At 40.0% G+C, this 17,271-nt stretch overlaps 4 protein-coding genes across 4 annotated transcripts; 1 reads left to right on the forward strand and 3 right to left on the reverse strand.

Annotated features, from left to right (window-relative positions):
• Positions 1 to 304: 304 nt before the first annotated feature.
• LOC145069367 (uncharacterized) lies at positions 305 to 3,411 on the reverse strand. The gene is made up of 2 exons (XM_079016288.1): positions 3,106 to 3,411; positions 305 to 2,836 (listed from the first exon to the last, which is right to left on the reverse strand). The coding sequence occupies exon 2, from the start codon at positions 2,544 to 2,546 to the stop codon at positions 1,641 to 1,643; it is 906 nt and encodes a 301-aa protein (XP_078872414.1). The 5' UTR covers positions 2,547 to 2,836; positions 3,106 to 3,411; the 3' UTR covers positions 305 to 1,640.
• On the reverse strand, positions 375 to 1,016 carry LOC145067777 (uncharacterized). Its single transcript, XM_079014828.1, has one exon. It carries the CDS (start codon positions 1,014 to 1,016, stop codon positions 375 to 377), a length of 642 nt encoding a protein of 213 aa, XP_078870954.1.
• Positions 1,019 to 1,629, reverse strand: LOC145067778 (uncharacterized). The gene is made up of 3 exons (XM_079014829.1): positions 1,619 to 1,629; positions 1,352 to 1,499; positions 1,019 to 1,303 (listed from the first exon to the last, which is right to left on the reverse strand). Exons 1-3 carry the CDS (start codon positions 1,627 to 1,629, stop codon positions 1,019 to 1,021), a joined length of 444 nt encoding a protein of 147 aa, XP_078870955.1.
• A 7,327-nt stretch (positions 3,412 to 10,738) lies between the features above and the next one.
• On the forward strand, positions 10,739 to 11,332 carry LOC145067779 (uncharacterized). Its single transcript, XM_079014830.1, has one exon. The coding sequence runs from the start codon at positions 10,739 to 10,741 to the stop codon at positions 11,330 to 11,332; it is 594 nt and encodes a 197-aa protein (XP_078870956.1).
• The last annotated feature ends 5,939 nt before the right edge of the window (positions 11,333 to 17,271 follow it).

Consider the following 17,271-nt stretch of genomic DNA (forward strand, 5'->3'; position numbering starts at 1 on the left):
GCGATCTGGGATCTTACCTTTGATCGAGATGACGGTGTAGTTTTCACTAGGAATCCCAACTGTAGTGAAATGAAGGATCTTTCTTAAAGTGAACTATGGTTGGAAGAGGAAAGGCGGGAGTGAGCCGAGCGAGAGCCACTTTTAAGAAATTTCAGGTATGCCCTTTTTTTATTTTCTAAGTTTTTCTTCTCCTAATCACATAAATTGTCCTTGATTCCAAGGGCAGAGCTTGAACAATTTATTATTATTATTTTTTTTTTGGGGGGGGGGGGGATTTACCGAAAGTATTATAAACTAAAATTAACGTTCTTACATACAAAAAAAAAACCAAATTTGTTTTTACAAATAAAAACAAAAAATAACTAGAAAAAGAATTACAACTCAGCCCGACGACCTTTAAGGTCTTTGAATTCATCAATTACCGACTTCGAATCAATGTTTTCAGCAATTTCTCTTTCTATGTAAACCACCAAGTTGTTTGCGAGAAAGTCATCCGGCATCGTATTGCGAAGACGGTTCTTGAATATTTCCATTGCTGAGAATCCCCTCTCTGTTGTTGCGGTAGAAACTGGAAGTGTCAAGATTAACCGCACCACTCTATCAAGCAAATAATACGTCTCACGTTTCTGAGTTTCCACAAGACCCTTCCATAAGTCAGCAATAGTTGATACACCACTAAGCTTGGGATTCTTTGTCATATCAACATTAAAAATCTCCAATTGATATCTTAATTGGATTCTCTCTTGCTCCGTAAAATCTTCGGGATAATACTTCTCAACAAGACGACAAATTTGATCAACTTTAATCACTTTAGGGTGTTCTGTTGAAACTAAAGTAGAACTAAGACTTAATAGCTCCATCGCCTGATCATTGAATCTACTATTCAACTCATGTAACTGTTTGTCCAATGTAGTTGTAAACAAATCCACTCGATAAAAATGTTCAAAAGTAACATGATTATCTGTTTTTCGAGGCCGGTATCGAGTAGAAGTAAATGGAGCATTTGTATCCGGCATATCTATTTGATGTTTTTCACAAAAAAAAACTTTACATGTGCAAGTAAAGAGTCCCATCCCTTGTTTCTGAATTCATTTAGACTCTCCTTTGTTGCTGAAACTAACTCCATGGCATTAAGAATATCTTGAGGTTTCTTTTGTAGAGCTTGAGAAAGTACATCAGTTTTCCCCATTATTTCCTTTATCAAGTGAAGAGTAAACACAAACTCAAATGATTTTAGGAAACAGTAAGCGGCATCAGCATCTCCGCGTTGAGAATAAGTAGCAGATACGTCATCAATTATTCCCTGGAGAACAACACGAGTACAATCAAACATGTTAAGCAAACTACAAACAGAACGAAAATGAGAACCCCAGCGTGTATCACCCGCTCTTCTTAATGTCCCAACTTGATTCAATCCTTTGCCTGATTCGATTTCACCTAGTTCCAATAATTGTTCAATCTCAGTTGCCTTCGCCTTTTGTGACTCATCATGACGCTTACTGGAAGCACAAACTACATTAATTAAAAAAATTAAGTTTGTGAAAAATTGGTGTACAGGAATAATTTCCCTTGAAGCAGCTACCAAGTCTAGTTGTAATCTGTGAGCAAAGCAATGAACATAATATGCATAAGGACAATCCTTAAGAACAAGTGCTTGTAATCCGTTCAGCATCATAACCTTGGCCACGGATCTTACTAACATCAAATTGATAGTGCAAAAGTTGTCTCCACATATTTGTTTTTAGGGTTAATGATAAGGTATCCCTAACTTGAACCAAATCCAAGAACCTTTCCCGTATGATCCCTTCTACATCAACAAATCTCAAAACTATCGCCATTTGCTCTTTTTTAGACTCATCCCGTGACTCATCAACCATGACACAAAAATATGAATCACCCACTTCACTACGAATATGCTTTCTAACTTTATTTGTAATAATACTAAGAATTTCTTTTTGAATTTCTCCATAAGTATATTTTGAATTATAAGGAGCTTTCTCTAATATAACATTTGCAACTTCATCATTATAAGATGCTAGAAGTTTTAGTAGTTGCAAAAAATTACCACGATATTTGGAATTAGGAGATTCATCATGTCCTCTTAAAGCACACGCTTGGAATGTCAACCAATGAACTGTGTCAATCGAAGCTTTTAATCGTAAACGATTCTTCAATATTTGCTCTTCATTTTGCTTCATTATGATATTTCCAATGTGTGCTTCTTGATTCATCAAATTTTCAGCGAATGCAACAGCATTTCTATGTTGAGAACAACCAATGTGCTTCAAGAATGCATAATTTTTCCCGTCATTAACTTTCATCCAATTGTCAAATCCTTTAACAGTAAATGCATCATAAACATGGGACACAATTGGTTTATCGTTAAATATAAAACAAATAAAACAGTAGGATGCATGTGTTGTTGGAGAATATTCTAACCAATTAGGGAAAATGTTGAACCAAGAATATTGAAATCTACAAGGATGTTTCTTTGAACCTTTAGCATGATATTCTTTAAGACGTATTTGGAAAGGTCCTAAGCTCATATAAGCTCGTCTTACTTCTTCGCTTAAGTTAACCGGATATTCCCGTATTTTTTTTCTTTTAGCGGGATCTCTTTCTAGTTGCTTAAGATCCGCTTGGACCACCTCATTAGGATTTAATTGTGTGGCTTCATTCCTATCATTCTCTTATTGATTTTCATGTTCTTGTGGTTGTGGTTCACTTGTTGAAGCTTTGTGTCGTTTAATCTCTTCATTTTTATCTTGAATTTCTTCATTATCAACCTTTCTTTTGAAGAAAGAATGAATGGTTTTCATATTTCACAAGATTGTATCTATAAAAATCAAAATCAAAAAACAATTCATAAGAAAATAAGCAATGTGTAATTAGTTGATTCCTAAAACTCCAACAACAATCAAATATAGAAAAAAAGCAACAAAATAGTTCATTCTAGACATATCCGTTCATAAAATAGGCTCCTAAAATTAGTTTGATTCCTAAAATTCTAACAGGAAAGAAGTCAAGAACTGAAGAACAGGCTGAACAGCATCCAAATTGAAACTTGAAAGCTCAATTGCTATTTTCTCAAAGCTGAAAGCATACCTGAGGATGGGGAATTGGGGATTGCAGCAAATGAGCACTTGAGCAGAACAGCAGCAGGTTCCAGGTAGCACCGTAGCAGCACCGCAGTCCGCAGGTCCGCAGTAGTGCAGCACCCAGCAGGCGACGTTGCGATGAGCAGGCGAGTGGCGACCGGCGATGAACGGATTCGATTTTGGCGGATTCGACTTGTGATTGAACGAAGATTGAGGATGGGTCCTGGGAGATTGGGGCGGAAGGCGGAAGCTGATTTGCGATCGTCTTTCTCTTGGGATCTTGGATCAGCTTCTTGGCAACACAAACACTGGATCAACTAATCAGGAGAGGCCACATCCCAAAACTCACATTGCTGGGCTTATAATTCCGATAATTGAACTATATATCCTACCTCTAGCCCAAAATTCGGGGGGGGGGGGGGGGGGCACAACCCCTCCTGGCCCCATAAAAGGTGCGCCCCTACTTAATTCTGCATGGGTTCTTCAATTTGAATGTAAACTTTAAGTCCTAAAATGATTTGTTATATGAATTTGTTGATTATAGTGTTATTTTGCATAATCCAGATAATCGGGGATGATGGGCATTTCCGTTGGAGGATTTATTCGAATCTGCAACATTCTTTCCCCATCTTTGCTTTTTTTGGTTTTCATATTTACTATAATCGCGGTGTACTCTAAGTGGCTGCTTTATTTTTTTATAGAAAAAAAAACACCCTTTTCATACTACTTTTTACGGCCGGGGCCGGTCCAAATATATATGGCATCAGGGCAAAAATAAAATAAAAGAACTCCTTAAAGACAAATATAATAAAGATTAAAAAAAATATAATTTATTATTCATTGTAGATGTTTTCAGTTAGCAATAACAAACAATCCAAATTGTTTATCTTTTGAACTAATTTGAGTTTGAACTAACTTTAGGTTCTAACAATCATTTAGGCAATAATTTTTTTTATATATACACTATATAGCAAAGAAAATTTGGGCCCCCTGGACTGGCCCTGTTTGTTGCACGGCACAGCACACACACAATATTTACCCTCTCGCAACAATTTGTTTCTTGAAGACTTCAAACTACAAAACATATACACGTGTTCTGTGCAGCACAATACTTGATTTGTCTTTTCAAACCTCTTCAACTTTCATTTTTTCCAGGTGATTTTTTAAAAAATTTCATATAACTTCATTTTTTTTTAAACTTTGATTTTTTTTTGTTTAAACTTTGATTTATGTATTTGATACAATTTCTTTTTATAGTTTCCACAATTTTTTAGAACTTAATTTTTTTAAAGAAAAATTGATTTTTTTTAATTTTTACCGTTACTTTTAATAATATTTTCAGTTTCGGTTGTATTTTTTTTAACATTTATGATTCTTTTACAAATTTTATAGACACTGATTGCAATGTTTTCTTAATTTTTTTATAATTTTCTTTTTTTTTATGTTCTTTAAAATAAGTTTTTTCTAGAAAAAACTAATAGCTTCTTTTACATTTTTTAGATTTTTTTAGAAATTTATATTTTTTCTTTTCTCATGTTCTTTTTAGTATTCTTTCAAAGTTTTAAGACTAGAATTATTGAAATTTCGATGTCAAGAACTGTTTTCAGTTTGTAAAATCAGTTTATTTAAATTTCAATTTTATACAGTAGTTTGCAAATGTTAAAAAACAGACAAACTTCATATTACAGACTGTAACCGTTTGGTCCACCTCTTCTATTACAGAAGGTTACAAAGGTGGTCCACAGACAAAAATACCTAAATCACCATTCATCCTGCATAAACATTATAAATATTACAAACAAACGTAGTCCATGATCTTAAAGAGGAGGGCATTTTCGTTATCTGTACAAAGAACATATAAGAATTGCAGTTTTTGGGTGGTACAAAGAATTATATTTTTCGTCTAATAAACATTTGTCAGTAATGTCTTTTGCAAAAAAATGGAAATAACTTACATTTTCTTTGTGAACTTCTCCTTTAGATTCTTGTGCTCCATTTATTCATGATTATCTAACAATGACTTCCTTTCGATTTTACTTTCCTCCAAGACTCTCATTTCGCATTTCTTTAAAGGACTCACACTCTTCTTTGCAATCTCTTTTTCACCATTGTGTTTTGTTCTTATTGTCAATTGCTTCAACTCATTTCAAAATTCAATGACATGATTCAATATCTCTTCTGACAAATAGATTTCTTACGGACAATGTAAATAATGCATGACAAGATCAATTACATTAAACTAAGATTTTGCCTTTAAAAAGAAATAAGTTGAGAATATTTTTTTATCTTTGTACCAAATAAGGGCTTTTAGTTAGAGTATTAATTATATGTGGTATAGGTTATGATATGTGGTGAGGTCAGGGGAATTCATTGTTCCATTTAATTTTTTTTTCCATTACATGAAAGTCTTCAATAAGCCTTCCAATTTGTTTGTTAACCAAATGAGGAAATTCTTATTAGCTATACTCGTTCATAAAAAGAGAATGCCTTACAAACCGAAATATTACTCAAAAGCATGAAACTTTGAGAGGAAGAAACCAAGTAACTTGAAATTTAGGGAACAGGATACAAAAATTATGCATATAGGTTGTGATGTACAATTGAACATTTCATAACATGGTATGAAAAGTTATACCTTGAAACTGGAAAAAAAATCATACCAATTGCAATTAGTCTACATAGAACATGATGAAGAACCATCTGAAGCTCATAAAGAAAACACAAATATTGATATGTTATCAAATTTATCAAAATATTATGTCACACCCTTCCCGGCCGATGTCGAAAAATGACGAGTGGTGACGGTACAAAGATTTCCCAAATCACAGAGCGTCAATCATAATTACCTATCTAAACGAAAATCTACAAGTCTTCATGTTGATAATTATTTCCTAACTTGATCTCTACTCCATCCTAGGAACATGCAATTTTTGAAAACGTCAACTTGATGTTGGCGAGTTCACAGGTTTTTTAGGTAAATGTATAATAAACTCTTTTAAAAACTTTTAGTGATGTTTATGATTCTTAGCTTCCTAGCTTCCTATGTTTTATTATATCATCTCTTTATCTTTTTAGGACATTATGCTAATCCTATCTTATGGTCTTCTAGGATGTATTATTAATTCTTTCTTACTACCTTTATAGGATATTTAACGATTCTATCTCATTGTCTTTTTAGGATATCTAACGATCATATGTTATCATCTCTTGGGGTGTTTTATTAGCCCTAAATTTACTACTCTCTCCGTCCCAAATTAATTGTCTACTTTTGACTTTTAAAGTCTTTTTTCTTCAATTTTGACCTTAATTATTTTTATTTGCGTTATATATTACTTGATGAAACTTATAAAAATGAAAAAAAAAACATTTAAAATAAAATCTATTCATATATTTTGCATCAAGTATTATCTATCAAAAATAAAAATATTTAAGGTCAAAGTTGAAGAATAAAGTTTTGACAAGTCAAATGTGGACTATTAATTTGGGACGGAGGTAGTATCTTTTTAGGATGCTTAACTATTCCTAACGTATTTTATCTACCACTCTAAGGCGTCCCTAATGGTAATCGGATCTCTTAGGTGATCTATTGTATTACCATGAGCCCCCACAACCGACGATGTTTTTCTAATAATTTCCCCACCATGACGCTTCATCGGATGTTTGACTAATAAGGTGTCAGAGAGTTGTCCTCGTTGTGTGTGTTTTACAGGTGTATTTATAGTCTAGGTTACATAACTAAATCTCCGATATTTCCGGGATCCTGTTGATCTGGTATTTACAACGTGCTTTAACTTGGTATTTCCGAGTCTTATGCCTGGTTGGACTGATTTTTCATTGAGAATTGGTCTTCTATTGACTACTTATGCACACGTGTTAGTTATGAACAAAATATAACAGTTATAAACATTAATAAAAATAATAAAAGTAATAGTCGGGATCCTGAGGTAGCTGAGGATCCTGGATATTTGAGGATCCTAAGTATTGTGAGGATCCTGGCCCTAATAATTGCACACAAATTATGCCTGCAAAATATTTGAATTGATTTCAAGTATTTAAAGTGTATAAATTAATTAATTGGAAATAAAGGATTTGAAATTCAAACTCGGACGGATAGAATTGTATCCAGTCAAAATATATGATTATGTTGTCAAATCACTTTTCTCTCTTTGGTTTGAAGGTAAATTTCTTTCTCCTTTCTTCTTATTTTTCCTGTTTGTTGATTATGGGTAAAGAAGCACTCCATTCTCGCTTGAGCATCCTTGATTTTTCAACGAGGACTTCATCGATCAGAGGATCCTATCTTATGAAAGGACCTGTTCTTTTGGTGATGACGACATTGAGTCCTTGAATTCAATCGGTACTTTTCCTTCTGATATTATTTTCAAGCCTTTTGACGCTAAGAGCCAACCAGACTTCGTCTCTCCTACTTAAGTTTGGTCCCATCCAAACTATGCTAATGATCTGGAAGATCCTGCTTTAGGTTGATCGATTAAATGTAATTAGGTCCCTTTTGATGTCTTATGGTATTGAGGATCCTATGAGTACTTTAGTGTCAGGATCCTCAAGGTTTAGGGGAACTTATTTTATATCTTGCTGATTCGCTTCTGGTACATCATCGAGGTCCCATAGAACTCTTTGGATTCCTGCTGATCTCCAAGGATCTTTACTGTCCCCCAAGGGTAGACGTTTTGACACATTGATTGTACATTAATGGGACTGCTTTCACCTCATGGATCTATGGACAACCTAATCTAACAGTTTAGGAAGACAAAGCATTAGTAACATAAAAGCGTTGCATAGAGTTTACCCCTTTGATGTAGATAGGTAGTTTAATTTCTCCGATTGTATGCTTTTGTTTCACCGCTGAATCCCATTACTACTGAGGTTCTTTTGATTGTCTCAGATTCTGGGATGTTCATCCTGGTTAGAGCATCTAAGAGTGCGATGTTCACCGAGGATCCTTCATCCATCGGGATGCTTGTGTTATCGAAGTCTTCTTCTAGGGTCTTTCTGATTTCTCTTTTTTGGATACCTCAGCATGTCTTTTTTCTATAGAGTAAGAAGTTCCACATATATCAGAAACCCTAAAGATAACATGAATTACCTTGGCATTTGAAAGGAGGGGATTCTAGTTTTTCCAAGATCTTCGCAAGATCCTGTTCTTTTTCCTTTAATCTTTCTTTTCATCTTCCTAGGATTTCTTTGAGATGTCCTTTGCTTAGGAGATAGCTAATATCCTTTCTGGGGGCTACACAATCGTCAGTGATGTGGCTGAAATCTTTATGGTATGTGTACAATTTAGACTTGTCTTTCGAGCTACTTGATTTCTCTCCTTTCTGTGGCCACCTTGCTTTCTTGCCAAGATCATGCATGGTAAAGATTGGACCTTCTTCAGGATCCAAGGATGAACTCGACGAGTTCAAACATAAAGCCCTGATTCTATCATAAGGAGAAACTCGGATAGTTATAGGGTAACTCGACGAGTTAGATCGCAAGTTCGAGATTTTCTAAATCATGGAACTCGACAAGTTGGCAGACCAACTTGGCGAGTTGAATCAATCAGAATGTTGACTTGGACCAGGATGTTGACCTTTGACTTGACCATTGACCAAAGTTGACCTTTAACAGGGTGATAAGTTTGAAAGAGTAATTAAAAGAGATGTTGTGTGTAGAAGTTTGAGGAGAGCTGATCCCAACACCGAGGACAGTTCAGTTACTACACGACATTGAGGTGAGTTACCTGCCAGTAGAAGTGAGTCTAAGGCACCAAGATCGGCCCACTAGTAGGACATTAGAGCTAAGCTGATTGTTTTTGTAATAATTTCCTGGTATGCCACTACCTACTATGTTTTATGTGCTAGTGTGATAATGGTATGTAGGGGACAAGTCCACGGGTCCGGTTGAGATAAACCGGCAGGGTAGGTCGGGCACCCCAGAATTTTCTGACAGTATGTTATGTTATGTTATTATATGGTAGTGGTATGGGTGAGATAGTCCTCGTAGCTGGTTGAGATAAACCGGAGGGTAGGTCTGGCACCCCAGAATTGCCTGGAAGGGTAGGTCGGGCACCCCAAAATTACCTGACAGGGTAGGTCGGGCACCCCAGAATTTCCCAGCAGTATGTTGCTATATGTTATGTAATATGATTGGGGAGCTCACTAAGATTTGTGCTTACAGTTTCAGTTTTGTTTAGATCCTTCTTCTTCGAAAGGAAAGGAGTCGGCACGGTAGCAACGCATCACACACATGATTTTTCACACCAGAGATATATGGGATTTATACTCTGATATGATTTTGTTATGACATGGATACGTTGGTTGATATATATATATATATATATATATATATATATATATATATATATATATATTATTACTATGTGATTTTCAAACAAATGGTTTTATATTTGTTTAATTTAAAAAAAATGAAATATTTGGTCCATATTTTTGGGATGTTACAAGTTGGTATCAGAGCCCTAGTTTGAGGGATTTGGACACACTCTCGGGTGTGTCTGGACTCAAATATGGGGTTTGAAATATTTTTACAGAGAAAATAGTTCTTCTAAAAGTTAAAATAAAGAATTTTGAGAAAGAACATGGTGTGTGATGCGTGCAATCGGCTGAGCTCAAGTAAGTTTTTCGCAAGATACCCATACATGTTATGTTATGATATGATATGATTATGAGAACTACATGCTAGATTAGGGCTAAGGATCTTGGAATGATGCTTTATATGCCTATTGTATGTGTATGAGATCTGCATGCTAGATTAGGGCTAAGGATCTAGGAAGATGCCTTATGTTCCTGTTATATGTGCCTATTGAATTTCATTCTAGAACTGATTAATCAGTGATATGATGGCCTGTATAGGATATGCTTGGTTTTGTTACTCAATGCACGAATGTTGTTTGCTTTGTGCTTTTAGGAGTTCTAGTTACCTTTAACTAACTAGTGAACGAATACGTTAAGTTACATATTGCAAGGACTAAATAATTTCAGAAGGTTAGGTCTAGCCCTATTTCATAGCTCTTGTTTGAGTCCAACCGTTGTAGGGTAGGACCTATCATTCGAAGAATTATCTGGTCTTAGTGATATGTAATGGTATTCACGAGCTAGTTAGGTAAAGGTAATAGGAATTTCTTATGCAGCTAATGGCGAAGGGTAGGTCGGAGAGTTACCCTAGGGTAAGCCTAGGATGGGATTAGAGTAATGAGCAGTAGTAGTATAGGGGACTTGGTGAAGTCAAGGAAATCCTTAAGGAAAGGACGGATAGATGTGGAAGGTAGCATGCACCCGTACTACTGAAAGCAGATGATCCATACCCGAGTCAAGGAGGGCTGAGATAGAACCAAGGAACTTGTAGTGAGTGTGAGACCTATCGAGATTATATATGACCCTGACGATTATATTTTTTGTTTCAGAATGGTGTTTACACGTCACGGAGCAGGAGGTTCAGGATCTGGGTCAAGATCAGGTTCAGGTTCGGGTGCAGGTTCCGAGCCAGTTGATGACGGACTATGCGAGTTCATCGCGTCTGAGATCACGAGAGGCATCTTTGAGGTGACCCCGCTTATTTTCGGGTTGATCAAGGAAAATATCATCGAGCTGATGGAGGATCGCCTCAGGGTGTTCAAGAGTGACATGGCATCTGGCAAGATAGGGACGCGCACACTCTCCTTCAAGGACTTTCAGGGATGTGGTGCGCCAATCTTTCATGGGGTGAAGGACCCCATTGTGGCTAATAGGTGGATTACAGACATCGAGTCTGCCCAGTTGACAAGCTTCTACCCAGAGGGGTCGAAGGTCCGATATGTTGCGAGGTGTTTGAGGGACAGAGCTAGAGATTGGTGGGAAGCAGTTTGTGATTCGTTGGGAGCCCCATCCATTGAGGCTATGAATTGGTCGTACTTTGTAACCAGGTTTAGGGTGGAGTTTGTGCCGGCTGTGGAGCGGCAGCAGCTGCTGGCCAGGGAGTTTCTGGATATTATGAAGATGAGTGAGTCGGTGGTGGAGACTACTGCCAAGTTCCGAGAGAGGGCCTTACTGGTGCCTCTGTATGCAGAGGATGAGGAGATGAGGAAGACCAGGTATGACAAAATGTTGTGCACTGACATCCGAAAACATGTCAACTACTCGGCATGTCCGACTCTAGAGGACATGATAGCCAGGGAGAGGGAGAGGGAGATTGACATAGAGCACCTCAAGAAGAGGAAGGTAGAGCCTGGGCAGGTGTAAGGGGTTTCAGGGAAGAAACCCAAGGTAGTTGACTTGAAGTCGAAGGGCCAGCCAGGCCAGAGCCGCTGCGAGAAATGCGGCAGGCCACATGAGGGAGTTTGTAGAGTTGGGGGCTCGGGCTGCTACAAGTGCAGCAAGACTGGGCACTTTAGCAAGGATTGTACTACTCCTACTCCCACCTTTCATACATCAGACCTGATTTGCTTCCATTGCAATTAGAAGGGCCATAAAAAGGCTGATTGCCCGAGACTAGTATCAACATTTCCAGGGGCGGCTCCAGCGACCCTGCAGATCACGGATGGCCGACAGGGCAAGACAAACGTTCCAGTGGTGAGGAGTCGAGTCTTTCAGCTGACCACCAAGGAGGTGCATGTTGTACCGTATGTGGTTACGGGTTTGTTATCTTCTCCCTAACTCTTGTTATATATCGTTTATGATATTTATGTGCTATGTTTTATGTGTTGTTTAGGATCGTTCCATGTGAACGGTGTCCCAGACCAGGTGTTATTCGATTCGGGGGCTACCCAATCATTTTTATCCCTTGCACTTAGCAAGAGGTTCTTTTAGTCTTCGGGGATGCTGGATTGTCCTCTAGAGGTCGAGATTGCTTATGACCAATATGTCCAGGAATCAGAGGTTTTTAGAGATTGTGTCTTGAGGTTGTACGACGAGCGATACCTAGTAGATTTGGTTCCCATTCTGTTGCATACGAACAAGGTTATCATAAGAATGGATTGGTTGAGCCCTAATGGGGCGGTGATCGACTGTGCGCAGCAGTTGGTGTGTGTCAGGACCCCGAGTGGGGGAGAGCTGGTGATTTAGGGAGAGTGGTCGCAGCATGGACCAGCTATGTGTTTAGCAGCAAGGGCTAGGCGCTACCTTGAGCAGGGTTGCGCATGGTATGTTGCCTACATTATGGATACCCGGGAGGCGGGTAAGGCGACTATGAGTGATAGACCAGTGGTGCGAGAGTACCTGAATGTATTTCCAGAGGAGCTGCCTGGGATACCTCCGGAGAGGCAGGTGGAGTTCAGGATCGACCTAGTCCCTGGTGCGGCTTCGATATCCAAGGCATCATATCGGTTGGCTCCTCCCGAGATGCTGGAGTTGTCTACACAAATGCAGGAGCTGTTAGACAAGGGATTCATTAGGCCGAGCAGTTCTCTTGAGGATCCCTGGTCCTATTTGTGAAGAAGAAGGACGGGTCAAATCTCATGTGTATAGCCTAGCGGGAACTAAACAAGGTAACGGTGAAGAACTGTTACCCACTCCCGAGGATTGATGATCTCTTCGACCAGCTACATGGGTCATCTTGGTTCTCCAAGATAGATTTGCGTTCAGGCTACCACCAGATGCGAATCAGAGATGAGGATGTATAGAAGACTGCTTTCTGGACTCGCTATGGCCACTACGAGTTTGTGGTGATGCCCTTCGGGCTCACCAATGCCCTTGTCGCATTCATGGACCTCATGAACCGCATGTGCAGACCAATTCTGGATCGATTTGTGATCGTCTTCATTAATGACATCTTGGTTTACTCCAAGACGCAGGAGCAACATGAGGAGCACTTGCGAGAGGGTTTGGATACCCTGAGGAGAGAGAGCTTGTACGCCAAGGTCTCCAAGTGTGAGTTCTGGTTACGCGATGTGCAATTTTTGGGGCACCCTGTCAACCAGAATGGGATTCTGGTCGACCCGACCAAAGTGGAGACCGTGATGAGATGGGAGGTTCCAAGGTCTCCATCTGAGATTTGGAGTTTCCTTAGGTTAGCAGGATATTACCAGAGGTTCATTTAGGACTTCTCCAAGATAGCAGTACCCTTGACCCGGTTGACGAAGAAGTATGTTGTCTTTCGTTGGGGGCCTGAGCAGCAGGCAGTGTTCGAGACGCTGAGATAGAGGTTTTGCAAGGCACCTATTTTTTCCCTGCCAGAGGGCATGGAGGATTTTGTAGTATACTGTGATGTGTATATCTTGGGTTTATGCACAATATTGATGCAGAGGGGGCACATCATCGCTTACGCCTCGAGGCAGTTGAAGCCTCACGAGGTGGCTAGATAAGCCGAATCCGAACATAAGGCAACGTTGGTGGCTAGATGTGGTAAAGGACTACGACTGTGAGATCCTCTACCACCCGAGGAAGGCCAATGTTGTGTCCGACGCGCTTAGCTACAAGGCATCCCTGATCAGAGACATTTGCTTGAGGATGACAGTGGTGACTCCACTTCTGGAGCAGATCTGAGAGGCCCAACAGCAGGCTATGAAGGAGGAACATCAGAAGAGCAAGTGTATTATGGTTCAGGTTTCCTCCTTCGACCACGATAGCCGTGGGTTGCTGGCTCTACACCGTAGAGTGTGGGTTCCATATCATGGAGGGTTACACCAGGTTTTGATGGAGGAGGCGCACAAATCTAGGTTTTCAATCCATCCCGGGGCGACGAAGATCTGCAGAGATCTTCGTCCTAATTATTGGTGTCCCTGCATGAAACGGGTTGTAGCATGGTACGTCGAGAGATGCCTGACCTGCAAGAAGGTCAAGGCAAGGCACTAGAGTCATCACGACAAGACGCAGCCGTTGGATATCCTTTTGTGGAAGTTGGAGGATATTACTATGGATATCATCATAAAGCTTCCTAGGACCGCACAGGAAGTGGATTCGATTTGGGTCATCGTGGATCGGTTGACCAAGAGTGCCCATTTCATCCCGATCCATGAGAGCATTTCAGCCGAAAAGATGGCCGACATTTACATCCGAGAGGTAGTAGCTCGACACGGAGTGCCAGATTCCGTGATTTTTAATCGAGACGTATGATTTACTTCCATATTTTCGAAGAAATTTCATGACGAGTTGGGTACTCGTCTGCACTTTAGCACAACTTTTCACCTGCAGACGGATGGCCAGAGCGAGCGGGCAATCCAAACTCTGGAGGATATGTTGCGGGCATGCGCCCTGGACTTTGGTGGTAGCTGGGATACCTACCTTCTCTTGGAAGAGTTTTCCTACAATAATACCTACCATGCGAGTATCGGCCGTCCTCCCTTCGAGATGTTGTATGGGAGAAAGTGCAGGACCCCAATATGTTGAAGAGAGGTTGGGCAGAGGGTCATGGGGAGTACCGAAGTGGTGCTCAAGACGATGGAGAGGATACAACAGGTTTGGAGCAGGCTTCAGACTGCTCAGAGTCGGCAGAAGAGCTACGCCGACAGACGCCGATCGGACCTGGAGTTCCAGGTCGGGGATAGGGTTCTCTTGAAGGTGTCACCTTGGAAGGGTGTCATCCGGATAAGGAAGCAGGGCAAGTTGGGCCTCAGGTATATTGGACCTTTCAGGGTTGCAGACCGAGTGGGCAAGGTGGCGTATAGGATGGATCTACCATCCGAGCTTAGTCAGATCCGCAGTACCTTTCATGTCTCACAACTGCGGAAGTGCCTAGTTGACGACTCTATGGTGGTTCCTCTAGAAGATATTCAAGTGGATGATAGAATTAACTACATTGAGCGACCAGTAGCCATCCTCGATAGGAAGACGAAGGATTTAAGTAACAAGAGGGTCGAGTTGGTGAAGGTGCAATGGCAGCACCACAAGGGCTCATAATGGACTTGGGAGTCGGAGGACGAAATGAGGGAGCACTACCCCGAGCTTTTCTGGATGCATCAGCAGACTTCGAGGACGAAGTCTAAAATAAGTGGGGGAGATTTGTAACGCCCGGTTCCTGGTATGTATTTTAAATAAGAATTTTTTGTTTTTGCAAGTAGACTTGACGAGTTAGAGGCCCCAAACTCGTCGAGTAGGTATGGGAGAAGTTTGAATGCGAGACTTGAGTCTACTCGACGAGTCGGGCAGCCCCGAATCGACGAGTAGTACTGCCAAAGTGAAACCCTAATTTTTAGGGTTTGCACCCTATTAAAGACCTTAACACCCCCATTGTGGCCTACCTCATCGCCTCCCTAAGTCCATAAAACCCTAATTCGAAACCCTAACCCATTTTGAGTGTTCTTGAGCCATTGTTGTGTGCTTTTAGTGATTTTGAAGCTTGAGAAGGAAGAGAAAGCTTGGGGGATCAAGAGGAAAAAAGTAGATCCAGAGTTTGTGCTCCATTTCCAGCTCATTTGAGGTATAAAGTCTATACCTTGGATATTCATTTGTTAGATACCTTCATAGAGTAGTTTAGGGCTTTAAGGAGCCATTCATGGATGCAAGCATGTTTTGGGGTATTGACTTCAGATCTGGAACCTTTGAGGGGCTCCATGGCATAAAGGTGCCAACTTTATGGCCATGAGAGTCCCATACAACCTGTGAACCTAATTTTAGGGACTTTTGAGCTAGATAACCCATGCATGAACGTAAACTTTGTAACTTTACGTGTTATATCAACCCTAGGAGGCCAGATCTACATTTTGGATGCATTAAGCCTGACTAAAATCGACTATATGGATTTGGACTTTAGGGAACTCGACGAGCCGTTCTTAGGACTCGACGAGTTGGTTTATGGTTCCCCAACCTTTACTGTTTCTGAGAAAACTTGTTGAGTCTAGAAGATGACTCAGCGAGTTAGACGAGTTTATGGACTTGGAGATCAAAGAGCTCGGCGAGTCCAAGGATGAACTCGACGAGTTCAAACACAAAGTCCCAATTTTGTCATAAGGAGAAACTCGGAGAGTTAGAGGGTAACTTGACGAGTTAGATCACGAGTTCGAGATTCTCTGAATCATGGAACTCGACGAGTTGGCGGACCAACTCAGTGAGTTGGGTCAATCACAATGTTGACTTGGACCAGAAGGTTGACTTTGACTAGGATGTTGACGTTTGACTAGACCATTGACCAAAGTTGACCTTTAAATGGGTTATAAGTTTGAAAGAGTAATTAAAGAAGATGTTATGTGTAGGATTTTGAGGAGATTTGATCCCAGCACCGATGACAATTCAGTTACTGCACAACATCGAGGTGAGTTACTTTCCAGTAGAAGTGGGTCTAAGGCCCCAAGGCCGGCCCACTAGTAGGAGATTATACTTGAGATGATTGTCTTTGTGATAATTGTATGGTATGCCACCATCTGTTATGTTTTATGTGCTAGTATGCTATGTGATTATGTGATAGTGGTAGGCAGGGAACTAGTCCCCGAGTCCGGTTGAGATAAACCGGCAGGGTAGGTCGGGCACCCCAGGACTATCTGACAATATGTTATGTTATGTAATTATATGGTAGTGGTAGGGGTGAAATAGTTCACGTAGCTGGTTAAGATAAACCGGAGGGTAGGTCGGGCACCGTAGAAATGCATGGCATGGTAGGTCGGGCACCCTAGAATTGCCTGGCAGGGTAGGTCGGGCACCCCAAAATTGCCCGATAGTATGTTGCTATATGTTATATGGTATGATGGGGGAGCTCACTAAGCTTTGTGCTTACAGTTTCAGCATTGTTTCAGGTCCTTCTTCTTCGGATGCAAAGGAGCCGGCACGGTAGCGCATCACACACACGATTTTCCGCACCAGAGATCTATGGGATTTATACTCTTATATGATTTTGTTATGACATATTTACGTTGGTTGATATATATTATTACTATGCGATTTTCAGACAAATGGTTTTATATTTATTTAATTTAAAAAATGAAATTTGTTGTTCATATTTTTGGGATGTTACACACTTTTATCAGTAAATGGGTTGTTTTGAAAAGTTTAAATTCGTTGAAATTTTTTGGAATGTTTCAAGTTGGTATCAGAGCCTTGGTTTGAGTGAATTAATGGAGAAACATTCGTGTGAATCCAGTCTGAAACTAAGGAGAAAGGGTTTTAAAAATGATTTTAAAATTGCTTTCAAAATAACCAAAAGAGGATGTTATGTATACGATCAGCCGGAGCCAGTAAGTTGACCCCAAATTACCAAACTGTACTTTGATATTATGATATGGTAGAACAACATGCTAGATTTAGGTTGGGGA

This window comes from Lactuca serriola, chromosome 8 (genome assembly GCF_051521515.1).
Source record: "Lactuca serriola cultivar US96UC23 chromosome 8, Lser_US96UC23_V15, whole genome shotgun sequence".
Classification (NCBI taxonomy): Eukaryota; Viridiplantae; Streptophyta; class Magnoliopsida; order Asterales; family Asteraceae; genus Lactuca; species Lactuca serriola.

Excerpts from the sequence above, each read along its gene's own strand:
- LOC145067779 (XM_079014830.1), top strand. The coding sequence starts at position 10,739 with ATGGCATCTGGCAAGATAGGGACGCGCACACTCTCCTTCAAGGACTTT.
- LOC145067778 (XM_079014829.1), bottom strand. Across the intron at positions 1,304-1,351 it reads GGGGTTCTCATTTTCGTTCT|GGAATAATTGATGACGTATC; the intron begins GTTTGTAGTTTG and ends GTTGTTCTCCAG.
- LOC145069367 (XM_079016288.1), bottom strand. The coding sequence starts at position 2,546 with ATGAGCTTAGGACCTTTCCAAATACGTCTTAAAGAATATCATGCTAAA.
- LOC145067777 (XM_079014828.1), bottom strand. The coding sequence starts at position 1,016 with ATGCCGGATACAAATGCTCCATTTACTTCTACTCGATACCGGCCTCGA.